Source organism: Drosophila pseudoobscura, chromosome X (genome assembly GCF_009870125.1).
Source record: "Drosophila pseudoobscura strain MV-25-SWS-2005 chromosome X, UCI_Dpse_MV25, whole genome shotgun sequence".
Lineage (NCBI taxonomy): Eukaryota > Metazoa > Arthropoda > Insecta > Diptera > Drosophilidae > Drosophila > Drosophila pseudoobscura.
The window spans coordinates 29,427,067-29,454,893 of record NC_046683.1 but is presented as its reverse complement, the minus strand read 5'-3'; the positions used below and the strand labels follow the sequence as shown (position 1 = coordinate 29,454,893).

Genomic DNA, 27,827 nt, shown 5'->3' with positions numbered 1-27,827 from the left:
GAGTTGACAAAGTGGTTTTCAAATTCAACCGAGATCACCGCATCTGAGAGCACAGCCAAACCCATAAAAATCTCGGATTCAGAGTCGACAAAGGCGTTAGGAATCTCATGGTTACCTACTGACGATGCCTTTAAGTTCAAAATTGACAATTCAGTTATGGGTCTCCGAGCGACAAAACGGAACATACTATCGGTGACATCAAAGTTGTTTGACCCCCTTGGTTTATTAAATCCTATCGTTATAAAAGGCAATATCCTATTGCAGGAGCTTTGGCTTAACAAACTAGATTGGGATGAGTCGATCCCGCTGCATTTGGAAACAGCGTGGAATAAGTTGAAAAATACACTATCTCAATTGGAAGACATATCCATATCTCGGTTTGTGTATTCCGATCCGATGTCACCGGTTTAAATACATGCCTTTGCTGGCGCCTCCATGAGAGCGTATGGAGCGTGCGTCTATATACGTAGCAGAACTGCAGAAGGTTTAAAAATATCATTGTTGACTTTGAAATCCAAAGTAGCGCCGCTCAAGACCAAAACGCTCCCAAGGCTTGAGTTATGTGCCGCTCACCTTCTCGCAGATCTCTGTCACAGAATCAAGCCCCTATTAAACGTGCCCATTGAACGAGTCGTTTATTGGTCGGATTCAGAGGTAACTCTCCATTGGATCCGGTCTCATCCATCGTCGTTGTCGACTTTCGTTTCAAATAGAGTGGCTGAGATTCAAGAGTGGTCAGATGATGCTACGTGGCGGCATGTACCCACGAAACAGAACCCAGCAGATATTGTCTCAAGAGGTTGTGACGTCGACGAAATCGTTCAGTCAATTTGGTTCGAAGGACCATCATTTCTGAAAGAGGAAGAAGAAAACTGGCCCAAGAACGCTCATTTCGAATACTCCGATGCTCTTCAGCTGGAAAAGATGAAGACTGCGGTCGGGCTGACCGCGGCTGTGCGAAGTTTGGAGCTGTTAGATGTCATTGAGGGATTTTCGTCACACCTCAAACTGCTTAGAGTGTTCGTGTATGTGTTCCGCTTTATAAGAAAATGTAAAGACCCAAGCCTAAATTTCGAAAAAACTATCTCACCGACCGAATACAATGAAGCCTTTTATAAAAGTGTCGAAATCGTTCAGCATCACGAGTATCAAGGAGAAATCGAAAAGGTGAGGAAAGGATCTACAATTGGTCCTAGTCTTCAGCGGTTGAACCCATTCAGGTGTAAAAACTGCCAAGAGCCTACTCCTACGGGCGGTAGGCAGCGCGCTCCTAACCGCCGAAGAACTCGCCACAGTCCTCGTCGGCATCAAGGCCATAATGAACTCGTGGCCGCTGGGAGCCATCAGCCAAGATCCAAGCGACGGCGAGGCCCTAACACCCGGCCACCTGCTGACAGGTGGGTCGCTCATCGCCCCCCCCAGCATTGCGGACTCCGGACTCCGGACCAGGAGAGTCTCAGTTGCTTGCGGCGATGACGACTTGTCTCGTCAGTCAGGCAAGCGTTTTGGCAGCGATGGTCCCGCGAATATGTCCTGGGGCTGCAAATTCGGGGCAAATGGCACCAGCGGCAACCGAACCTCGAGGAAGGAGACCTCGTCATCGTGGTCGAGGACAATCTGCCGCCTCAGGAGTGGCTCGTAGGGAGGGTCATCGCCACGCACGAAGGAGAGGACGGCATGGTCAGGGTCGTCGAAATAAGGACTGGAGCGGTTTTTCGGCGGGCCATACACAAATTGGCGCCGCTCCCAATGTGTTGAAGCCGATGCAGGCGTTCAACGGGGCCGGTGTTGCGTGACCTTCCATCCATGGCGGCGATTATTAGTTATTGATCTTAATTATGAAGTCTAGTGTAAGTTAGCGGGAGGGCAATAAAAGCTCGCTCTCTCGCACTTGGCGAATTCGCCCCGCTTTGCCACCGTAGGATAGCTAGAGTAAGAGATTTGAATTGTGAAGAAAATATAGTTGTTCGCCAACCTTGAATTAGATCGAGCGTATCAAGTTTTTCGCCCCGCCAAATAAATAATTTAAATTACAGCCACTCAAAGTTTTCGGTAATTGATTAGAAAAACTCTTCTAATTTTTCAATCGCCATCATACGACCTATTATGCTCTATGGAGTGGTAGAATGGTGGCCAGCCCTAGACAAAAGAAATTATCTCAACAGACACAGTAGAGTTCAACGCATGGCAGAGCTATGCATAACAGGCGGGCTACCTTACTTATATAAGAGCTGGGAATTTGGTTTCTGTGGTCCCTTTTTAGATGTTCATTAAGACTGTCAGAGACCTCTATATCCACATACAAATGACCTCGGTACCTTCAACCTTGTCTTTCGTTCTAGGGAAAAGAACACGTTTTTGGGGAAAAACCATTTCCTTCTTTGCTACTTACATGATATCCATCTTAAAATCGGCGCGAGCGTCAGTAAACTCGGAATTTTGCAAAAGCGATTCTAAGACGACGGGAATCTCGGCGGCCGGAAGAGCGTTTTGCACGCGATGTGGTATTTGGGCCCGCAGATTGTTGTATTGATGAATCAGATCGACTGGCTTGTTTCGAGTTTCCATTGAAACAGGGTCAAGTCCATCACCACCGTAGATGGTATCTACCATCTCGCTTACAGCGTTGCGTACAGTGCCATCGTAGTGCACAACCAGATCCTCAAGGCACTTGACCAAACGTCTCTGCAGATATCCTGTCTCTGCAGTCTTCACCGCTGTGTCAACCAAACCTTCGCGTCCGGCCATGGTGTGAAAAAAAAATTCCGTCGGTGTTAGGCCAGAATAGAAGCTGTTCTGAACAAAGCCCCTAGCCGCGGGTATAGCAGCTGAAATCGGAAAAAGTCTATTCAATTAATTTTATTGCTTGTTTTTACATGTGTCTACTTACAGTGCCTGTCAAAGTGGGGCAAAGCACGATTCTCGAAGCCGTTGGGAACTCGTTTACCACTAATAGCTTGCTGTCCTACGCAGGCGATCATTTGAGATATGTTGATGTTTGAGCCTTTAGAGCCACTCAGAGCCATTATAAGAGCGCTATTGGTGGGGTGCAGCTCGGCGAAACAAGTTTTAGCTGCTTGCTCGCGAATGCCTGAGAGCTCACGCAACATCACCGATTCCAAGGTCTCCTTGGGTGTACATCCAGGTTGGCACTGTAGTGTTCCCGACTTGAGATGTTCAATATAGTCATTGCACTTTGCGTAGCCGCGCTCCAACAATATCTCCTTGTGGTGTAGAAGTTTTTGGCTAGGCGTCACGTCACTTATGCCGAAGGAGAACCCAAGGTTCTGTATAAAATAAGAGGTGATCTGCAAAATATTTAAGGTTTTATTTAAAACATGCGACATGGAAGGTTCTAAGATATCTCTAAATCAAATTTCAGGAGGAGGGAATGAATAAGGATGAAACAAGAATTTCGTTGAGTTTATTCTTTAAGTAGCTTTTGCCGTCTGTAGAATATCTTATTTTTTTTAACTCTGCATTTTAACGGCCGCGGGGGCGGTGTCGTCTACTGTAACGAGCTAAACATCAGCTAGCCAGGCAGGGCACTACGATTCCTCTTTTATCAAAGATGGAGAAAGTAGCTGTTGCAGCAGACGATCTTAATTACCCTATCTTAGCGTGTGCGATGTTGTGAGCAGAGCTTTTGCTCTCACACGCCGCGCTCTTGTACTGCTCTTTGCGCATGCAAGATCGGCTCGGCGGTGGAGTCGGGGAGTTATTATCTCTGGCTGCGACCAGTCCAATAAATGCTTTAAAGTCGAGCACTTGTTTTATTTGTTCATAAATTACCTGATAATTTAAAGTAAAAAATCGCAACTAGAGCCCGCTGGACCGGAGTCATCATAACGTTTAACTTGGAAAAAATCTTCCGAATTTTCATTGGCGCCCGAGCAAGGACATCGGCATCCAGCATTTCGTGGAAATTCGCACGACAAACCAGTGACCTACAGTGCGAAAAAAAACTGAGTGCTAGAACCAAGCCACCATTTTGCGTGCTGTGTTTCTCTATTTGGCCACTGGTCTCAATTTTTGGCACCTCGTTGAATTGGAATACCAATTAAATAAAACACAAAGCAATAAAATAAACCAAAGTGAACAGCCAGCAACATAAAATATTTATTATATGAGGAATATTGGTGAATTGAAGAAAAGTGCAAATTGATGAGGGTTTGCGGTACTTGCTAATCAGACGCTCCTCCGGTCATTGCCGCTGTTTTCAATTCTCTTTTGCGAAGTACCGCTTATTGGTGCTGCCTTTACTTCGGTAACGCTATCTGTAGCGTCATTTGAATATTAATAATTGTTATTAGGATAGTATTTTATGAAGTCTAGTGTAAGTTAGGCTAGGGCAAAGCGGGAGCGCAATAAAAGCTCGTTCTCTCGCTCTTGGCGAATTCGCCCCGCTTTGCCACCGTAGGTAAGGTAGGCTTAGAAGAAATTGTTTGAATATATTGAAAAGAAGTCGAGAAAAATCCCTGAAATCGAACGCACGCACCCCTTTCTTTCGTCGTATTAAATAAAAAATTGCAGTCACCCAAGAACTTTCGGTATTCTTATTTAGAAAAACTATTCTAAAATTTCATGGCGCCCCCGGGTGGACTCGCAATTTAAACGTATATATTAATTCAAGTGGAAAGGCAAAAAGTGACAGTGACACAGTGAAGATACATACATAAATAGCCAAAATCTATTGTACATACATACATACATGTACATGCATATGTGCTGCAGCTAAATTGCCAAAGTGACCGCGACGTGTGTGCAAATTACTAAACAAACCAAACTAAAAATCACCGCGTCGGTCGTGCAATACCCTGACTGCAGCTACATATACAAGAGGAGAGTACAGCACCTGGAATTTCCTATCTTCCCAAGAGGTATTTGTGCAAAAAATTGAAAGCTCGAGTAAAGACGAAAGATTACAAAACTCGCAATTATTGTCTTGTGCTGAAACAATTGCACCTCGCTTTCAATTCTTGGCACATACGTATGACATAGTAGAGCTAGATTGCATGCTGTAGTTAGAGTTGAGCATATATATTAATACATATATACATACATATGTACATCTAACCCTCTTGGACGCAATAACTACACATATACATAACTCATTTTTACTGCAATCGCTGTCGCCCCTTTCCCCTTTCTCGTTTTCGTTGTGTCAAATATATGTATAGTTGGGTCGTTGGCCAAGCACGCATACCAATACGCAGCTGCAGCGGTGAATTTTTTCGTCTCGCTTTCGCTCTTCACCGTTGCTTATCGTTGTTCTTTTGTTTGGCGCGCTTGATCCAAACCAAACACCAAGTGACGCGCTACCCTGTTTTCGTCGGGTATATTCGTTTGGTGTCAGTAGGATCCAATTATCAATTAAGACAAAGTCGTGCCTCGCAAATCAATTTAGCGTCGATCGTTGTCGGTTCATACGCATACACAACATTAATTCTTCAGAAGTGCAGCGGTGAAATTTTTCGTTTTCGCTTGTCACCAGTACAGTTCGTTGGTATTCTTGTGTGGTTTTCGTGTACGCGCCAGCCAAGCGACGCTCTACCCTAAATTTTTCGGGTATATTGGTTTTTCACCTCGTTTGGGTACAATTACCCATTATTTCATTGAGTGCCTCGGCATTAAATACGATTATTAGAAACGATCTTTCGCCTTCAGTTGCTTGTATTGAGAATCAATATGACCTCAAAAGCCAACAATATCGTCCTTGAAGAGCTGAAGAAAAAGCGCAGTTGCCGTGTCAAAGGCATTCGTTTATTAGCGGACCGTTTAGAAGCGGGGGATACTTCGCTGGTATTGACGGAGCTCGAGTGCAGACTCGAAACGCTGATGCGTAGCATTGACACGGCACGCGAACTTCAAGAGAAGATTGAAGATATAGACATTGACGATGAATTTGAAGTCGAGTTGGAAGAACTCTCAATTGTCACAAAGGCAAAATTAATGTCTCTCATTTGCGCATTAAAGACAGCTGATGAGACAATACAGGCAGTACCAGCTTATGGTGGCCCAACTCGTGCTCGCCTTCCGAAGTTAGCTCTGCCGCAGTTCAGCGGCAACTATTCGGACTTTAAAAACTTCATAGGTTTATTTGAGACTCTAGTTCATAATGACCAAAGCATTCCAATTATCGAAAAGTTCAACCATTTGCTTTCGTGTCTCTCCGGTGAAGCGTTGGGAACAGTTAGGGCTTTCCAAGTAACCGAGACCAACTACGAGAAAGCAATGGCTAGCTTAAAACGGGCCTACGATAATGATTGTCTGATCTTTAAAAATCACATTGATGCTCTATTTAATCTTCCCAAAATGACCCAGCAATCAGCATCGTCCTTAAGGAACCTTATCGATACCGCCTCATCCATATATGGTTCGTTGTTGTCGATAGGCGATGATAAAAAGATCTCGAATGCGATGATTATTCATCTCGTCTTGAGCAGAGTCGATCCGGTGACCAAAGAGAAATGGGAAGAACAGCTCGATTATGACAAACTGCCACTTTGGACGGACTGTGAAAGGTTGCTTAATCGCAGACATCAGCATCTTTCGGCCGAAAATTCGGACAAACCAAAGCAGGAGCAGAAAGCTGTGCCAAGCAAGCAGCATAATCGGAGCTCATTCGCGTGTTCCACCGCGAATACTAAAAATCATCAATGCAGCTACTGCAATGCGAAAGGCCATTTGTTGACAGAGTGCAGTCCATTTGGTCGGCTAGCAGTAATGCAAAGGTTCGAATTCGCAAAAACTGCATCCTTGTGCATCAATTGTCTGCAGCCAGGCCACTCTGTAGTACGATGCAAAGCTAAGAAGTGTCGAGTGTGTGGCTGCTCACACAATACCTTATTGCATAGGTACACAGTGGCGAATAAAAGTCTAGCGTTACCATCACCCCCAGAGAATTCTTCTCCTCCTCCCAATCAGAATCAACCTTCCACTTCGCATGCTCTCCATGCGACAGCTATGGATAGAGTTATTCTGGCTACGTCGATCGTAAGCGTCCGAACAAATAATGGTGAACATGTTTTGGCCCGAGCTCTGCTTGACTCGAGGTCTCAAACCAATTTTATAACTGAGGACTTAGCACAGCGCTTACAGATCCGTAGGGAGGAGTCGTGTATCAACTTGCTTGGTATTGGTGAATCCAATTCACAAGTCAAGAAAAAGATACACACGGTGGTGAAGTCGCGAATTACTGGTAGTGAGTTTTCGGTTGATTTCTGGATTCTAAGGTCCATTTCGGGGTATCACCCTGATCAGACACTTAACGTGAGTGACTGGAAAATCCCAAAGAACTTACCACTTGCAGACCCATATTTCTTCAAGCCACAGAAGATAGATATGTTGATAGGTGCAGAAACATTTTTCGAACCTTTATCTGTTGGTCAAATTAGACAAGGTTCTTACTATCCAACCCTGCAGAAAACGCTTCTCGGCTGGATTGTGTCGGGCAGCTACACTCCAAAGGGGACTGCCACCCAAGAAGAGAGGAATTGTTTGAGTTGTCGAGAAGAGTCAGTGATACACATCGACAACACATTACAAAAGTTTTGGTCACTGGAAGAATTGCCGTCTTCTATCGCTTTTATAGCTTGAAAAAGATTGTCTCGTGACCCCGAGTTAAAGAAAATGTACTTGGAGTTCATGGAAGAGTACCTCTCCTTGGGTCACATGTCTACCACAGACAACACAATCCCTAAAACTCCACATTATTTCATTCCACATCAGTGTGTGTTGAGGCCCCAAAGCACGTCGACCAAGCTCCGTGTCGTTTTCGATGCGTCTTGTAAAACGTCCTCTCAGGTGGCCTTAAACGACATCTTGATGGTCGGTCCTACGATACAGGATGAGCTGTATCCGACATTGCTCCGATTCAGACTAAACAGGTACGCCTTGACAGCTGATGTCAAGAAGACGTATCGCCAAGTCTGGGTCGCTGATGTGGATAGACAATTCCAGCTCATAGTGTGGAGAAGAGACCCGTCTGAGTCCTTGAGAATATACCAGCTCAACACCGTAACATATAGGACTGGACCAGCCCCATTTTTGGCTATTCGGTGTTTGAAGAGGTTGAGTGAGTCTGCAAAACCCTCATTCCCTAAAGCTGCTGATGTTATTGACTCCGACTTCTATATCGATGACATGTTGACTGGTGCTGGTTGCGTGGAGGAGCTAAAGACAATTAAGTCTGATGTGGCTCAGGTTCTTAAAACTGCTCGGTTTGAATTGACTAAATGGTTTTCGAACTCACCTGAGGTCACCGCATCCGAGAGCACAGTTACCATACCTCGATTTGTGCATACTGATCCCATGTCACCGATTCAAGTTCATGCCTTTGCCGACGCATCCATGAGAGCTTATGGAGCCTGCGTCTATATCCGTAGAAAGACTGCACAAGGTTTTGAGGTCTCCTTGTTGGCTGCAAAGTCGAAAGTAGCGCCGCTCAAGACGAAAACGCTCCCAAGGCTTGAGTTATGTGCCGCTCACCTTCTTGCAGACCTTTGTCACCGAATAAAATCGCTATTCAAGGTTCCAATTGAAAAAATAATATACTGGCCAGATTCAGAAGCTACTTTCATTGGATCCGATCCCACCCTTCATCGTTGTCAACATTCGTTGCGAACCGAGTAGCGCAGATTCAAGAGTGGTCAAGTGAAGCTACGTGGCGGCATGTGCCAACAAAACAGAACCAAGCAGACATAGTTTTGGGAGTTTGTGACGTAGAGGAAATCGTGCTGTCAATCTGGTTTGGTGGACCAGCGTTCCTAAAGTTTGAAGAACAGAGCTGGCCCAGAAATCCACACTTCGAGCTTTCCGAAGAAGAGCTACAAATGGAAAGTCGGAAGAAATCGGTCGAACTGACTGTCGCGGCCAAGCCAAATTATTTAGTGGATTTAATCGAGGGATACTCGTCACACCTCAAACTGCTAAGAGTGTTCGTTTTCGTGTTCCGCTTCATCCGAAAATGCAAACACAAAAGTCTCAACTTTGAGAAAATTCCGTCATCCGTAGAATACGACGAGGCGTTTCTAAAAATAGTCAAAATAACGCAGAAAAATAAGTCTCAAGAAGATATTGAAAGGGTTCATAAAGGCACCAAGTTAGGCCCCAGTCTTCAGCGTTTGAATCCCTTCATCCATGAAGAGGCTGGGACTTGGTGCTCTTTTTCGTTGTTGCGAGTTGGGGGGCGACTAGTTAACGCTCCTATGTCATATAATGCCAAGTTTCCTTTGTTATTGATAAAACGCTCGTAGTTTGTGCAGATATACGTTCGCCATCTGCATCAAACGAATTTTCATGCCAGCCCACGAGCATTCGTGAGTATCGTTAGACAGCGTATTTGGATAGTGAACGCTCAGGCGGGATGGGGAACTTACCCGCAGACCGGCTCCGTGCCGCCGATTTTCAGTATGTGGCGTTGATTTTTGTGGCCCAGTCTATACGACTCTGAAAATTCGTGGAAGGCCCCCTTATAAGTCCTACATAGCGTTATTTGTCTGTTTTGCGTCCAAGGCGGTTCATTTAGAAATTGTCTCCGATTTGACGACTAATTCCTTCTTGTTGGCATTCCAAAGGTTCGTCGGTCGTCGAGGATGTCCGCAACGCGTGAACTGCGACAACGCGACAAATTTCGTCGGAGCAAGTCGCCACTTCAGCGAACTGCGGAGGAAGATGGAGGCGGTAGCGGACGCGATACGCGAATTTGCGTCAAGAAGCGGGTGCGAGTTTGCCTTCATACCGCCTCGAGCACCGCACATGGGCGGACTTTGGGAGGCCGGTGTGAAGTCTGCCAAGGGCCTACTCCTACGCGCCATCGGAAGCGCTCTCCTCACCGCAGAGGAGCTGGAGACCGTGCTGGTCGGGATCGAGGCGGTGCTCAACTCGCGCCCGCTAGGACCTCTAAGCCCAGACCCAAGCGACGGAGACGCGCTGACTCCCGGGCACCTGCTGACAGGCGGGCCGCTCATCGCACCCCCAGCACCCAGGACCCCGGACCAGGAGGGTCTGAGCTGCTTAAAGCGATGGCGGCTTGTCTCGTCAGCCAGGCAAATGTTCTGGCAGCGATGGTCCCGGGAGTATGTGCTGGGATTACAAATCAGATGCAAGTGGCACCAGGAGGAGCCAAACATAAAGGAAGGCGACCTAGTAATCGTCGCCGAGGACAACCTGCCCCCTCAACAGTGGCTCCTGGGAAGGGTGGTCGGAACAACCGCCGGGCAGGACGGAAGAGTCAGAGTGGTCGAGCTAAGGACGAGCAGCGGAGCCACGTTCAGGAGGCCGATACACAAATTGGCGCTTCTGCCAATGGTTTGAAGCCTTCCAGGCCTTCAACGGGGCCGGTGTAGCGTCATTTGAATATTAATAATTGTTATTAGGATAGTATTTCATGAAGTCTAGTGTAAGTTAGGCTAGGGCAAAGCGGGAGCGCAATAAAAGCTCGTTCTCTCGCTCTTGGCGAATTCGCCCCGCTTTGCCACCGTAGGTAAGGTAGGCTTAGAAGAAATTGTTTGAATATATTGAAAAGAAGTCGAGAAAAATCGCTGAAATCGAATGCACGCACCCCTTTTCTTTCGTCGTATTAAATAAAAAATTGCAGTCACCCAAGAACTTTCGGTATTCTTATTTAGAAAAACTATTCTAAAATTTCACTATCGTTGCGCCAAATTGTCCATAATTTGGCTGCGTTTGGTTGTGTGCATTGGCAACATAATTTGTGTTTGTTTCGCTGCGTTAACCCTTTGATGCCGATACATAGTTTTTTTGGAAAACATTTGATGTGTACATTGGCATGATAATTGTCAACTTTTCCGTTGCTGCCGTTGACCATTTATCTATTGAAGCCGATACAGATTTTTGTGGAAATTTCGCGTTCTTTTATAGTTTTTTGCATACCCTACAGTATTTCGGTTAGCCATTGTCTAAACCCAGTGCATTCATTTCCGACCCTCTTGAATTAAGAGAAAGCGGCAGAGTGAAAAGGAAAGGGAAATTGTTACCAGGGAAGGAGGTTCGAAAGAAGGAGGGGGTCCAAAAGTCCTGCAAAAGTTAGCAACAGCAATGCCAAGACACGATAGGGTGATGGGCGATCTAAGGCGTGTGCGAACGGCCGTTAAGGAAAAAACTATTTCGTTCGACTCTCTTCAAATTAAATGCAGACTCGGGCTGATCGAAAATTATTGTGAAAAGTTGATGGATATACAGGCAGAGGTGGATTGTTTAAATCCCAACAACGTTACCACAAAGGCTCTGTACATGTCTGCACTTAAAGAACCCGAAACTCAGCGAATACAGAGGAGGGATAGGAGTAGCCAGCATCATTCATCACATCTGCCTAAAATGAATCTCCCCAAGTTTAGTGGAAAACATGAATTTAAAAACTTTATAAGCCTTTTCGCAGGGACCGTAATCATTATAAGTTATATAATAAAAATTACTTGGTAATGAGCATATTTAAATTTTTTCGATTTTCTTCACAGATAATCATTATTTTTGAGAAATTTGATAAAACATAGACATAATCATTATTCTTGATATAAAAAAAAATAGAACTCAAAAATATTGATTATCCATGATTTTTATTTTTTTCGCTTAAAATAAAACTCAACAGGAATTTACGGCTTCTGTGTTAGAATGTTCGCCAATATTATTGCATATCCTTGTCAAAGGACCACAAAGCTACACCCTGCGCTAAAATTTTCTTTTTGAAAATACATTAAAATTTTTTGTTATTTTTGGTTTTGTTGTCGGAAATACGTTTAATTAGTTGTCGCGCTTGACCTGCTTGAGCAAGGCTCTGCTATTGCACTAGTCTGAAATATTAATTTTTAATATGTTATGTTATACAGTGGGCTGCAAAAGTGAGTACATACTCACAATCACTGACTTTCGCGGCCCATAACAGCCAAACGAATAAAGCAAAGCAAAAGAACTTTTTTCCCATATCAATACACTTTATTCTTAGCAAATAGGTAATAATAACAAAACGAAATGAGAAGTTGTCAAAGAGTGAAAAAGAAAAAAGCAAAAAAACTCGCATGTACTCAGTTTTGCACTTTTACAAAAATCAAAGAAAATAACATAGTATTAATATTTTGTCCATAGACCCTTATTAGCTATTACTTTATTAACACGGTTTGGCATACTCTCTACCAAATTCTCAATAATAGCTTTTGGAATACGATTCCATTCCAATTCTACGCGGCTCCAGAGATCGCCTAGGTTGGATGGGGCTGATTTGTACTGACCGAGTCGTTTCACGATTGACCATAAGTTTTCAATCGGATTGAGGTCGGGACTTTGAGCTGGCCACTCCATCAGTTTAAAATTTTGATTTCCCAGCCATTCTCTAACAATTTTCGCAGTGTGCTTCGGATCTCCATCTTGTTGAAATGTTATTTGTGGTTCGGGATAAGCACATTTTTCCAAAAAATTGGGTAGATGGGTTTGCAAAATGTTTAAGTAGTTCTCTTTTCGCATGATACCATCTATTTTTTGTAGAGGACCAACGTGCCACCATGTAAAACATCCCCAAACCATAATATTTCCACCGCCATGTTTTACAGTTTGCTTGACATGATGTCTTTGAAGTTTCTCTCCGGGCCTACGCCAACAGTACTGCTTCCCATCCGATTGAAAACGGTTAAATTTGGATTCATCAGACCAGATAACACGTTTCCAATCATCCGTCGTCCAATTTTTATGATCCCTTGCAAATTTCAACCTTGCTTTAACATTTTTTTCCGACATCGCAGGTTTATTTTGCTTAACGGCTACCATGTACCCAATGTTGCGAAGGGCTCTTCTAGCTGTCCAGCAACTAACATTTTTGTTTATGGCCATAGAAGCATTCTTTGGTGTTAGCAACTTATTTTTTCTCATTTCGGACATCATAAGTCTAGCGTCTGAGTCCGTTAACTTCTTAGGGCGGCCTTGTACTTGAGGTTTGGGGACAGCATTTCGCCTTTTTTGTACTCTGATCACCACTGATTGACTAATGCCAAGCTTTTCAGCAATAGAACGTGTTGAACAGCCACTATTAGTAAGGCACACAATATTATTTTCAACATCTAGCGAAAGTTTTTTCATTTTTAAGCACACGATAGACACTGTCTGTTGAATTGAAGAAATCTGCTTCGATTTGTAAGAGCAACGTCTTAATGTGATTTATGTATAACAAAAATACAAAAAGAAGAGATTTAACTGTAAATCTGCAAGCTTTTTTGCTGATAAGAACTTGAGAGAACGAAAATAGGTGCAAATAACGAAAAGTGCAAAACTGAGTACATGCGAGTTTTTTTGCTTTTTTCTTTTTCACTCTTTGACAACTTCTCATTTCGTTTTGTTATTATTACCTATTTGCTAAGAATAAAGTGTATTGATATGGGAAAAAAGTTCTTTTGCTTTGCTTTATTCGTTTGGCTGTTATGGGCGGCGAAAGTCAGTGATTGTGAGTATGTACTCACTTTTGCAGCCCACTGTATGTATGTACAGTGGGCTGCAAAGGTGAGTATATACTCACTGACTTTCGCCTCCCATAACAGGCAAACGAATAAGGCCAAACAAACCAAATTTGTTCCCCATAATAAGGAATATTATGAAATATTATGGTCTGAAGTTGCTTTACATGGTAGCACGTTGGTCCTCTACAAAAAATGTATGTTATTCAGTTCAGAGAGAACTATTTACAACTTCTACAACCCTACTTCTTCATTTTCCGGAGAAATGTATTTATCCCGAGTTTAACTAAGTTTAACTTAACTAACTAAGCAAATTGGGAAAATTTTTCGAGAATGACTGGTTAATCAAAATTTTAAATTGCTGGAGTGGTTATCTCAAAGAACCGAACTTAATCCGATTGAAAACCTACGGTCAATCGTGAAACGACGGCTTGAGCACTACGAATCAGCGCCATCTAACCAAGGCGATCTCTGGGGATGTATAGATGCGGAATGCAATCGTGTTCCAAAAGATATTTTTGGGAATTTGATGGAGAACATTCCAAACCTTATTAAAAAAGTAATATCTAATATGGGTCTATGCACAAAATGGTAATATTATGATTTACTTTAATTTTTATGAAAAAGTGCAAAACCGAGTACATGCGAGTTGTTTTGGTTTTTTACTTTTCATTCTTTAAAAATTTTTACTCGTTCTTGTAATTATTGCTTATTTGTTAAGAATACAAGTATTTATATGGTGAACAAATTTGGGTTGTTTGGCTTTATTCGTTTGCCTGTAATGGGAGGCGAAAGTCAGTGATTATGGGTATGTACTCACTTTTGCTCCCCACTATATGTACATACATCCATATCCATGTCTCTTCAGTATGAAGAAAAATTGCAAATAAGTATACATATTACAATACAATAACCCAAATGATACGGAAAACATGAATAAAACGAGGGGGAACGTTGTGAGTTGCTTCGGAGACCGCAACTCTACGGTTATACCCGATACTAAGTCAGTATGGCTCTCCTCCAGCAGGCGGCGTCTAATATTAAACGACACGACAAAGAGTGCGTGCGAGAGAGACAGAAAATCAGTCTGAGCGTGACGTCACGCGCTGCGTAGCCACTGCAAATTGATTTGTTTCCTTTGGCTATAAAAATGATCTGATCTGATTCAGATTCAGCAATCTGATAGATATGGTCGTTATCTATGATTCTGCGTTTTTAGTTTTCTCAAATCTGCAATATTGTGGATGCAACAGATTTTCGTCCTTTGTGGGGGCGGAAGGGGGTGGGGCGAAATTTTGAGATATAAGTTTTATAGTGAGATCTAACAGGAGTGCGGATACTAAATTTGGTTACTCTAGCTTTTATAGTCTCTGAGATTTGTGAATATCCCCAGATTTGCATCCTTTGCGGGGGCGGAAGGGGGTGTGGCGAAATTTTGAAACAAACTCGTCTCGGTCCGATATATTAGGAGTGTGGATACCAAATTTGGTTGCTCTAGCTTTTATAGTCTCTGAGATCTAGGCGCTAATGTTTTACTCTAAGCAAAGCCGCCTATGCTACGTGTGTGTTAGAGAGAGACAGGGCGAGAAAAAATGAAATTGTTTTCTTGATGCTGGCTATAATAATAATACGATCCAATTCAGATTCTGCATTCTAAAAGATATGGTCATTCTCTACGATTCTGCGGTCGGAAACGATTCCTTCTGGACGTTACACACATCCACTTTTACCACAAATCTAATATACCCCAATACTCATTTTGAGTATCGGGTATAAAAACATATACACGAAAAAAAAACTAGCAATACTGTACACAGACACTTTTTAGGCTCTGCTCATCTAAAGACACTTTTTCTGTGAACGGCTGGCGAAAATCCTCTAGCTGAACCCTACACGAGGGTGCCGGCTGGGCAATGGACACTGCATTACCCCGCACAAGGGTAATGCACTGTCGCTTGCTCTGTCCGGGGTAATGCAGTGTCTAGCTAAGGCTATGGTCCGGCGTCTTCACGATCCTCTCTGCGTGTCGCCAGCGGTCCCACCTCAGACTTGGCGGGAGCAGCCAAGTCAGTTGTAAAGCTACTGCCACAACAACAACAACAAAAACAACTCACTCCGCAGCCTGCAAGTTGAGCCGCACAGTTGCCGTAGTCGACACAGACACGGATCTGGAGAGCGTGCTCTCTCTGAGCAGGACGGAGCTCCCTGTGTAGGGAAGGGCCGAAGCGTTCCAAGGAGGGGATGAAGGCCAAAGCACAATACAAAGCGGCCCTCAATATCAAAAGCCGGCTGCAAGGTAAAGCAGACATCTCCCCGGAGAAGGTCAAGCTAGCCTGGGCCGAGCAGCGAGTAGAGGAGAGCCGACTACATTACGCCCAGATGCCACAGATGAGGGCGTCGAATGGCGAATATGCCAATAAGGTGGAGGAGATGATGGCCACCAAGAGGCAACGCTCGACTGAGAGTGCCATTAAAGACATTCCGGCGAGCAAGCGGCAACGCGGGCCCAAGAGTGCAGCCCCTTCACCGAAAGTGGCCAAGAAGCCATCGAAACCGAAAGCGAAGGTCAGCGATGTGACCAAACGACATTTGACCGTGGCACTCATCGACCGGAGCGAGGAAAACGGCAAGATGTCAGCGGCACAGTGGAAGCTTGTGCACGCGCGTCTCGTCGACGCACTGTTCGCACACATGGAAGAAGACCCCGCGGCCCCTATGCCCATGTTCGATGGTGCTGGGTGGCTAAATGGGGTTAAGATCCTAAAGTGCAACGACAATCTAACCCTAAGGTGGCTGACGCGTACGGTCTGCCAACTGGAGGCGATGTGGGAGGGGGCCAAGCTGGAAGACCGGGAGCTTATCCCGTCCAAGCCTAAGGCGAAGGTACTCTTCCCCATCACAATCCAGGGGGACCGAGCGCTGAAGCTTCTTCAGCGGCAAAACGCGGACGTGCCAACGACCGATTGGAGGATCCTACACATTGGTAGCCCACTACCCAACGAGGGGGGCCAATGTGTGATCCTCCAAATAAACAAGGAGGCAAAGGACCTGCTGTATCCCAAGTTCGGGAAGATGGCGTAGGGCATGGGAAGCGTCTACCTGCGCCTCAAAAAGCGCCACCCTGAGGACAAGGACGCGCATACCCTGCAGGTAGGCGAGGTAGAAAAGGACTTAGGTCTCGAGTCCATCGTGGAGGCCGCCCAGGGTCTTGCGCTTGAGGACGAAGACGAGGAAGACGGTGACCTGACGTTAGTAGTCAACCCGTCGGATGCAAGTGAGCCAGCCACCCATGCTGAGTGTGCTGCAGCTCAACTTGCATAAAAGCAAGGTAGCGTCGGCGGAGCTCCTCATCGCCATGGAGCAAGGGCTCGCCGACATAGCTCTAGTCCAGGAGCCCTGGATTGCGACAGGCAATTCAGTGGCCGGACTAAAGTCCTCAAATCACAACCTGTTCTACACAACATTGGTAAGCAGGAACAGAACCGTCCTACGCGTACGAAAGGGAATCCATGCTTACCTTATGCCTCATTACAGCACGGATGACCTGACGGTTGTGATGCTGGAAAGTGAGGAAAAGCGCCTTCTGGTGGCTTCCTGCTACATGGCTCACGACAGACCCGCACCACCCGACGAACTTTGGAGCCTGGTGACAGAAGCCGGCCCCAAAAACTATCAACTCGTCATCGGGACGGATGCCAATGCCCACCACAATGTGTGGGGAAGCACCGACATCAATGATAGAGGTGAGTCACTCGTAGGTCCGACCTCATCCAACGTTCTAGACCTAACACTTGCAACGGGAAACAGTACTACGGTATCAAGCTGGAGGGTCCTCGAAAGACCCTCCTTCTCAGATCACAAGTACATTCAGTTTAAGTGCGACTTCAAACATTCTTCGAAGGTTACAGTCTATAGAAACCCCCGGAATACAAACTGGGAAAAGTTTAAAAAGACAGTTACTTCGAAGCTCGCGAGTCCGGGCACAGTGAATTCCGCGAAGGACATAGAGAAGTCTCTAGAGACCCTATCCAACGCGTTACTGGACGCCTACCACACATCGTGCAAACCCTCGAGGACGAAGAAGAGGTCCAAGCCACTCTGGTGGAGCCGGGATCTCTCTCTTCAAAGGGACAACCTCAAGGAATTCGTTAAGATCGCCAAACAAGCGAACGAAGGGATCGTCTATGAGGAATCAGACTCCTGAGTGCTAAAAAAAAGGAAATACACAAAGCACGACGGAACTCGTGGAGGACCTTCTGCTCCAACATCGAGAAAGTACCAGAAACCGCACGGCTTCGGAAGCTGCTCTCTAAGCAGCCTACCATACAAAGCCAATTAAAGCTAGATTACGGACAGTGGACAGAGGCCAGTGACGAAGCCCTAACAGCACTAATGGAGGAACATTTCCCTGGTTGCACCGAGGTCGCTGATGCCAAAGAGCACCAGGACCTAGCAACCGAGGAACAACACCCCCCAACAGATCTGTTAGCCACTAAGCGAATCCACTGGGCAATAGACTCCTTTGCGGGCACAAAAGCGCCAAGAATTGACGGGGTATTCCCAGCCATGATGCAGGTGACCAAAGAGGCGATTACCCCATGGCTCTCCGCAATACTCACAGCTTGTAGATTCCTGTGGAATCTGGTGGTCGACGACCTCATAATGAGATACGAAAGGAAGACCCCAATAATAACAGCTTATGCGGATGACATAAGCATACTTATTAACGGGTGTTTGCCCATCGACCCTCAGCTCACTAATGGAACGTACACTCAGGGAGATACGCGAGTGGGCGGAAGAAGTAGGACTCAGTATCAACGCGGACAACACGGACCTCATCCTCTTTACCAAGAGGTACAAGTTACCGATATGGACCCCCCCTAAGATCAATCAAACTAGGCTAGCCCCAAAAACACAAGTCAAATACCTGGGCACAGTACTGGATAGTAAACTGGCATGGAAACCCAATTTATTGGAAAGGGTGAAGAAGGCCACCATTGCGCTTTACGCATCCAAGAAAATGCTCAGCAGCACATGGGGCCTGTCTCCGGCTCTGATGCATTGGACTTACATCTCGGTGGTGCAACCAACTCTGCTGTGTGGAGTCTTAGTGTGGTGGCAAGCTACTGGAAAGAAAACGTATCATAAGCTTATGGAAAGGACTCAGCGACAGGCTTTGCTCTGTATTACAGGGGCGCTGAGGTCAACCCCAAAAACCCTACTTGGAATCGAAACCCTAGACATTCACGCCCGTCTGACTGCAGGAAACGCAGCACAACGCCTCATCGCTTCAGGAAATCTGTCGCCACAAGAATACGGGCATAGTTGGAGTTCAATTGGAAGGGAAATGAACAGATCAACTGCCAAAACATGCCTCAACGTAAAAACAACTGCATCTTTGGAACCTGAAGACTGAAAAATCGGAAGAGACCAAACGGAGCACCTCAATATATATACGGACGGCTCCAAGATGGACGGAGGAGTAGGAGCGGGCCTATACTGTACAGACCCTGAGATAAGGTCGCTCTGCTCACTGAAAGAGCACACGATGCGGTCAACCTATTCGTAGACAGCCAAGCGGCGATAAGATCCATGCAGTCGTCCGCAGTCAGTTCCAGAAATGTCTTGGCGAGCAGAGAGGTACTAAATACCCTAAGCACGACAAAGTCAGTGCGGATCTACTGGATTCCCAGCCACCAGGGCATCGAAGGAAACGAGACGGCGGACGTACTAGCTAAGGAAGGCGTCGGGCTGGCGAATACGAGAGCCGAGAACGTGCCTGTCTCCCTTAGAACGCTGCAAAGCGATCTAAAAAAGCAGTCCGGATCACAAACCGAAAGTAGGTGGAGGAGTACCACCGCGTGCAGAACCTCGAAAATCATGTGCAAGGACCGCAATGACAAACTCAGTTACTACCTGCTGCACCTACCACGGAAGGACTGCTGATTATTAGTGGGAATATTAACGGGCCATTGCCTGGCTGCGGCGCATGCAACAAAGCTAGGCATCACAAACAGAGACAGTTGTAGGAAATGTGACGAACCTGGGGCAACCGAAACCCTGGAACCCTGGATCAAAAGTGTCTGGCTAAGTTGTTATTCTGAGACACTATCGTGTGTCGGGCTCAACCGAAAACACAAAACACATAACAGAAGCGAAGAGACAAAAAGTGTTCTGCTCAGTGAGAGACCGTGTCTGCAAGGTCTTTTTCTGTTTCGTCAGTGACGAGCGGGTCACAAGTTGCCTGGGGATTGGTAATCCATGTTTTGCCTTGATTTTGTTGAAGCTTATTAATTCTTCAGTTCCAAACTGCCGTTCTGTCTATTTTCTAATGTCTGATACTGGGCCAAGCCTACGATTTATGCGGTAGCCGTTTGGATTTATTCAAAATTTTGAAATAAAATTTCGATGTCGATTCATTAGCGAAGCTATTCGACCAGTTTTCATGCCGGCTAATTTCATTCTTTTGATCCTTCCCTGTTCTTCCTCAGACAATTTTGTACCACGTTGTAGTTTTAACTAAACATGCAATTTTTTTTAATATTCATTCACTTTTACTGAAAAGATGTAGAGAGCGCAACTTTGATTTGAACTGCACAGTCCGCCCTCTACGGCTACCAAAAAAAATTTAACATCAAATTGCGATAAGCAAGATTCTCCGATGCCTCATACAGCACTGTCTGCCGCCAACCTCTCTTTAAAAACTTCAAAGCCTCACGATACTTAGTCAGAACGGCTCTCCTCCGCCTGACTTTGCAAACATTGAACGACACGACAAAGAGTGCGTGGAAGAGACACAGAAAATCAGTCAGAATGTGTCGTCTGGCGATGCGTAGTCACTGCAAATTGATTTTTCCTTTTGGTTATAATAATGATCCGATCTAATCTAATTCGGCAATCTGGTAGATATGGTCATTCTCTATGACTGTGTGTTTGTTCAAAATTGTGGATGCCACAGATTTTCGACCTTTGTGGGGGCGAAAGTCAGTGGGGCGAAAATTTGAAATGCATTTGTAACATTGAAATCTAACAGAAGTGTGGATACCAAAATTGGTTGCTCTAGCTCTTATAGGCTCTGAGATTTAGGCGCTCATTTTAAGCGATAGGCAAAGCCGACCATGAAACGTGTGTGTTAGAGAGATACAGAACGAGAGACAATAAGTTTGTTTTCTTCATTCGGGCTATAATATTCTGCAGTCTAGAAGATAGTCATTCTCTACGATATTGCGTTTCTGGTTTTCTCGTATCATTAAAATCATGGATGCCACAGATATTCGATTTTAGTGGGAGCGGAAAGGGGCGGGGCGAAGTCTTGAAATGCACTTGTAACAGTGACAGATAACAGATGTCTGGACACAAAATACACTCATTCAATTGCATATACTGACTGATTTCCAGGTATAAAGTAGGCAACGCTTTCCGCGTTTCAGTAAAAACCGATGTATGTTATATAAAATACCTCATATATAAACCTGCTAGTTTGGTTATTTCACACATTGTGCCACGGTCTCGGTCAGCTTAACTTCTTCAGACTGCTTTTTTGACCGAACGTTTCGATTTAGTTTAATGATAAAATGCTCTTATTTTGATCAAATTTGGTTAAATTACTTAATAAAAAAATGTTTTCATATATGTTTTTTGATAGCTATAGTACTTATGATTTAGTGGACTAATCCGGCCGATTCTGACAAATGATTTGCATATTCATCAAAGAAAACTTATATACAAAATTTCGTTGAAATAGAATAAAAACAAATTTTTCGTTATTTAACAGATTTTTTAAAAAGGTCAGATTAAGACCCGACGTTGACAAAGGATCCCTGCTGATAATAGTTATTGCCCAGTTTTATTTATTGCGACACTTTAAAACTGAGGGACTAGGTTGCAGACAGTCAGACATGGCTATATCGACCTATATAGTACAATGAGATCAAGAATATACATATGTATATACTTATATTGAGATTAGTTCTGTGCGTTAAAAAATATATAAAAATGGTGTAAAAAAAGTTAAATGCTTTCAAAGCTTATTGATAGCTGCAAGTATATCCTTTACAGAAATCAAAGCAGTGGGAACGTTGTGAGTCGTGGCTACGGCCGCGACTCTACATTTATACTCGATACTTAGTCACCCGAAATACCCGGTACCATGCGCCAGAAGACGCACACATTCACGACCAAGAGTGTGTGCGAACGAGACAGGGAATAAGCTAACGCGTGGATGGAGTTGCCTACCCTCTGCAAATTGATTTGTTCCTTCTGGCTATAATAATAATCAGATCTGATCCAGAATCGGCATTCTGCTAGATATAATTTCATTCTCTACTATTCTGCATATTTAGTTTTCTTGTATCTTCAAAATTGTGGATGCCACAGATTTTCGTCGTTTGTGGAGGCGGAAAAGGTCGTGCCAAAATTTTGAAACAAATACATTCAGTGTGATACCATAGGAGTCTGGATACAAAATGTCTGTAATCTAGCTCTAATAGTCTCTGAGAACTAGGCGTCAAACTGACGGACGGATGCACAGACAGACATGGGTCTATTGACTCGGCTATTGATGCTGATCAAGAATATATATACTTTATGAAGTCAGAAACGTTTCCTTCTGAGCATTACACACATCCATTTTCCCCACAAATCTAATATCCTCCTATACTTTCTTTAAGTATCGGGTATAAAATCTTAATCTTAAATGTCCATAAATACACAACATAAATATTTAGGAATATAAACCAATACTGCGTAACAGTTAAAAAAAAGTTAGTGGGCTTTTGTGTTAAAATACAAACCCTGGCCAATCGCCACATTGCCTTGGTAGCGTGCGCCTCACCAAAGTCCCTCAGCAGTAAATAAAAGATACATTGCTTTGTACCCGAGCCCATTGTGGCCTTATCCATTACACCACACATTAGCTCAGAATTCCGGATGTGAATCCCTACAATTAGTGCACAGAAAGTCGAGTTTAGTTGTAAATTCATTTGTTAAGTATATTAAAAAGCCACATACAAGAGTCGTTGATACATAGATCCATGTTTTTTGTATAGTTTCGGCCCTTGTTCACCATATTGAGACGAATATGGGAGTCGCTGTTTGGGCGCATTAGCAAGCTGAATATTTGTTTTCCAGTCCAGAGTCGGCGCGGCTTAAGAAGAGCAGGTGCTGGTATCTGAATGTTCATGGTCGAGTCTTCGTTGTCTAAAAAGCAGGCAGCTAACTGCATTGCCTCTTCCTTGGTAAGAAAAACCTCTTTTTGTGTAAGCAGGTATCCACCAGTTATAAAGTCCTGCGTGGCAGCAATCAAAATCTCGCCATTTTTTGGCGTAACCAAGTTTGACTGATTACCCATTAGGATTAATGCCTCGGCTCTGGCCTCCTCAGTCTGTGGCAAGTGAAGATTCATCTCATCACCGTCGAAGTCGGCATTGTATGGTGTACAGGCGCACTCATTAAAACGAAACGTCCGTTGGGGTTGTACTTTGGCGCGATGACACATAATGGACATCTTGTGGAGCGAAGGTTGGCGATTAAATAGAACGATATCGTTATCGCACAGATGCCTCTCCACAATATCCCCACATTTAAGCTCCTGTGCAACCTTCTCACGATTTCCATATGCGAGGTACTTTTTGAAACTAGAACCCCGCTGTTGAACGTAGTTGGCCCCTGGGTGCTTGCCAGGTCCATTGCGTACAAGATGCTTCATATGACGAATGTTTGCGAGATTTACGCGTTCCGGGTAGGTAAGAATCTTAGCAACACGCACTGGCACCCCAACCTGATTAATCATCAAGTTGGGGTCCGGCGAAATGACGGTACGGCCGCTGAAGTCTACACGTTTTCCAGATAGGTTGCATCGGAATCGTCCCTGTTTTCCCTTCAAACGCTGAACAATGCCTCGTGTAGTTTTCTTCGGTGCCATGTTGATCGGAATTCCACTGATCTCGCTATGAAAGTAAAGGGCCACATGCAGTTGTAAAAAGTCCCAGTCTTCATATATAAGTTCTATTTTTCCGCCGGTAGCCATGTGACGCTGGATCACATCATTAATTAGTAAGATCTCGCTCTGTTTCATAGTCAAGTCATCTTCTGTTGTGCCGGCCTTTACTTCTGATAATACCGATGGACGAATGCAGGCAGGAGGCACAAATACGCGCGTCACAATTAGATGCTTAGGATGGGCACCACGAGAGCACATTCCCAATAAGGCTACATCACTCTGTGGGATCTGTTCAAAAAGGTCCAGCACCATTAGTGGAGTGAGCTCCTCAGCCGTGCTGTAATTACTGAGTGTAAGATTAAGGTCGCGATTGAACTCTGTCGAGCGAAGCATTTCATCCATGTTGCTTGTAAACACAGCATCTACCTTGCGCCCTTTGTATGGATCATGCAGAATCTTCAGAAGCCCAGGACCCTTTTTCACGCCTCCGTTGGCGGTTCCGCAGTGTGGGCATTTTGTGACTTTCTTGGCCTTGGCCAACATCTGTGCATGCAAGGCTTTTTTTCCCAGATATGAGAAATTTGGATTATGTAGCTTTTTTTCAAATGAAAGACGGTCCTCAAAATTTAGCATCACCTGAGCACACGACTTACATATCATCTGTAGAATATTAATTGTGGCACGGAAGTGGCCTATGTGGAAGACTGGGAGCGCTAAGTCTAAATAGCCAAAGTGCCCGATGCACTCATTCAAACCATGACCGCACGTTTCACATACAGCATCTTTCGTGCTGATGCCCATTCGACGATCCAGTACGCCAGAAGGCACCGGTTGTCGTTGTCCCTGATAGAGATTTTTTGAGGTGATCCTTACCAGCGCTTCCTGCTGAATCTCATCGGCCCCACTGATTCCAAACTGTACATGTGAACTGGGGAAACGGTGATTTTAACTAGTACAAATTTGAGATGGAGACACTTACATTTTTTTGTTCAGAGCCGATGCACGAAACTGTTCCTTAGGCATATTGATAACACCAAAAAGTATCTTTGAATATGATAAATGTGAATTACAATTCAAGACTTAGGGCTACACAACCATCGTTGGCACTATCGATAATATTTAATTGAACGATATGTCCCGGTTTTTTTTTCCATCGATATGTCGTTCTAAAGCAAACGTTGGGATTTCGAAGACTATAATAGGCTCTGCACACTGAGCCCATCCCGGGGGAATGGTGGGATTTTTTGACAGGTGTGAAACTCCGATTCACACTGGCACCATTCACCATCCGTCAAAAACAGCTAATGACAATAACAGGTACATTAAATTTGAGCGGAGGATTTATTAATTTTTGTTCTTGTAATGGATGATGAAGATGTTGCAATTATTCCGGCCGTGGTTCAACAGCAAAATATGCGAACAGCCTGATAGCAGCAACAGTTCTGGTGATTTTAATCAGTCAGCAGAACAGATACGATTTGCCATCGCAAAATATTGTTTAGACCGTAATGCAAATTATAAACTTCTTTATTTTTATTTCTCATTATAAACTTCTTTATTTTTATTTCTCAGCACTTGCAATAAATCATCTGAAGTTTTGTTTTTGCGTGTTAATGAGGTCATCGACCATCATTTCTTTCCTCATTTCATGTTCTTCCTTCTTCCTGCAGAAATTACAGAACGAGCACCAGGAAACAAAGCGAGAGATACTCCAGCAAACTGCGAGCAGCCAATGCCAGTCTAACCTCCAAACAGAGCAATTTTTACGGGAGTCCAAAGTGTAATGTTTATATCACATATATGTATAGCTTTATTCTAGCCAATAAAAAAAGCCAATTTACAAATTTTAAGCTGTTGAAATTTCACAATTTAGACCATAATATTGTTATTTTATATTCATCAGCTGCTTTTGATGGATGGTAGATGTTGGAAGGTTCTATTGTAATCGGGGTTTCACATCTGTAAAAAAATCCCACCGTTCCCCGGGATGTGCTCAATGTGCAGAGCCTAATACAAATGTTTAATGTTACATGTTTAGAGTTCAACTATGGATAGTTAAACTGTGTAAAAATAGGAATGTACAAATCATAAAATTATCTGCTACTGGAAAGTACGGTAACACAATACAAGGCCGAAAAAAGTTAACTTAAATTATTCATTAAAGAAGATTTTACTTTGGAAGCGCAAGTATCAAAGGAAAAAAGATGGAAAAATGTATTGTAATCGCGGCAAAGGCTACGGAAAGATTCATGGTCAGAGTAGTTTGAAGGACAGAGAGAAGACGGAGAGGAATGTAATGCCTAGTCGGGCGGGATGGGACAGCAATTCTGATAAGGCTAATGAGGGCCGAGGATTCAACCTCGGCTAGGAGAAGTTTTTGGAGAAAGAGAATTCCATGACAAGTTCTACGGCTTTCAAGAGAGTGCAAGTTAATGAGGCGCAGTCGACTGTCATAAGAAGGAATATGACGAGAGGGGTCCCAATTAAGTACGCGCAGGGCAAAGTTAAGGAATTGTTTTTGTACGGACTCAAGCATATCCTGATATTTTTGGTAAGACCAGATTTTGGGGAGACCAGATACAGGAACCATATTCCAAGATAGGCCTTATAAGAGAAACGTAGAGTAGATTAGTGGTATAGGTGTCAGAAAATTCCTTCGACCATCTTTTGATAAGGCCAAGGACTCCTTCGACTCCTTTTAAAACATAAGTTAGGTACGAAGATAATGCCTAAGTTGTAGCGAACCCATGCATGTGCATATGTAATACTCTGTTATATATATAAACTCATATATAAGCGCGTATATAAACGCAGTGACATAAACAACTATTGTTTATGTTACACATTCCATCTGAACAGCAACATGATCTGCCTCTTGAGCGCGGATCAGCTAGCTGCCCAAACTGCTGATCAATCTTTTCCCTAAAACACAGGCAGAACCCCAACGCACTCTTACTGAGGCTAAGGGTCTCTTTCAATAATCCACTTAATGCTGATCATGCATTAATATAGACTCAGGCAGAGACCGCTCGCACTAATACTAATGCAGTGGTACTCTCTTCATAAGATGCATGGGAGAACTCTCGCTCTCCGATAAACATAAGAAAAATTGTACCCTAGGCTAAGACTCAAAAATATTCCAATAAACATTCACTTATCAGAACTCAAACACAACGGACCTTCTTCTATCAAATAAAACTCTTTACATGGCGACCGTGACTGAGAGGCACAAGGCACATAAGTGTTAAAAAAAAAAAATGTGAAAAGTGAAAAACAAAACAATAAAACTAAGGCACTGGACAAAAAAGGAGGATTTAAATACTGAGTGTGTAGAGGATGAGTGGGCTCAAAAATAAAAAATGCAGTGGAATAAAAGTAAGACAAAGAAGAGAAAAAGCCCAACTTTTAAAATTACTAGCCACCAACGAACCACCACGTTGGGAGACGGCCAGCGAGATATATGACAAAATAGAGATATATGGCAACCCCCTCTCACTCAAGTATCAAATCAATATTCGACAAAACTAAAACTTCTCCTCCACCCAAAAAAGAACTACCAAAATTTAAAAAGAAGTGACCGGCAATTATTATTTTGACAATAGAAGAAAAACCCAATAATTAATCATGGGTAAAACAGAGTCTAAAGTTGAAAATCCAACGGCCAATGTCGTTAATAAAGTTTAAGTTGTTGATCATACCGAGGACATAGGACGTCTATAGACTCAGTTATTAATAATAATCATTTTAATTTCGGTGATGCTTGTTCCTAAACTTTATACAATGCATAACAAGCTTCTTAAGAAAAGATACACCCAAAATATATAAATGAAAATTTTTTTTAAAAGAAAATAAATGCTTATTAATAGTAATAAAGTAGATCCGAATATCTATGGAATTGAAAGAGATAGTAAGCTAAATTTCAAACAATAGAACCGAATTTGACAAATCATACAAATGCTTAAATAAAAGTGTGCCTATCACAACGCGTACAATAGTAAAACATACTGAAATCCTCATGACAAAGTACAACGAAATAGTAACTCTTCATCTAAATAATCAAAAAAGGCTAACATCTCTGCATACAGTTCAAATTAGAGATGTAAAAGCACGTCTAAAAAGTAACATTTTAAACGTTAATAATATACATAATATACAGCCAGGCTCCGTTTTTCACATTCAAAAAAGTTTTCCGATTTACTTTTGAAATCACATAAATTGGGGCTCTCTTTTTCCCATTCCGCAAGATTTCTTCGTTTTCAAAACGAAAACATTTTCGTTGACGAAATGAAAAGTAAACGGCTTTTTATACAACAAAACGAACCTTAATTGCAAAAGGAAAAAAATAGATGACTTATTGATGCATTAACATAAACTTGATACCTATATCAGGATAAGTTAACTTGTGCTTTCTTTATAAATAATTTTAT

General features: G+C 43.5%; 1 protein-coding gene across 3 annotated transcripts in view; it reads right to left on the bottom strand.

The window, feature by feature from the left end:
• Polr3A (RNA polymerase III subunit A) overlaps positions 1–24,530 on the bottom strand; it is a 30,794-nt gene extending 6,264 nt beyond the window's left edge. Inside the window, exons 1-6 of one of the 3 annotated variants that reach the window (XM_033381728.1) lie at positions 24,380–24,530; positions 22,470–24,328; positions 22,253–22,398; positions 2,891–3,308; positions 2,393–2,828; positions 2,263–2,338 (exon numbers count right to left, since the gene is read on the bottom strand). In XM_033381728.1, the coding sequence (XP_033237619.1) occupies positions 2,290–2,338; positions 2,393–2,828; positions 2,891–3,308; positions 22,253–22,398; positions 22,470–24,328; positions 24,380–24,423 (2,952 nt within the window). In that variant the 5' untranslated portion in view covers positions 24,424–24,530 and the 3' untranslated portion in view covers positions 2,263–2,289. Of the gene's footprint in view, positions 1–2,262; positions 2,339–2,392; positions 2,829–2,890; positions 3,309–22,252; positions 22,399–22,469; positions 24,329–24,379 lie in introns of those variants that run through there. The other 2 variants (XM_033381726.1, XM_033381727.1) reach the window with 2 other exon arrangements.
• Positions 24,531–27,827: the final 3,297 nt, after the last annotated feature.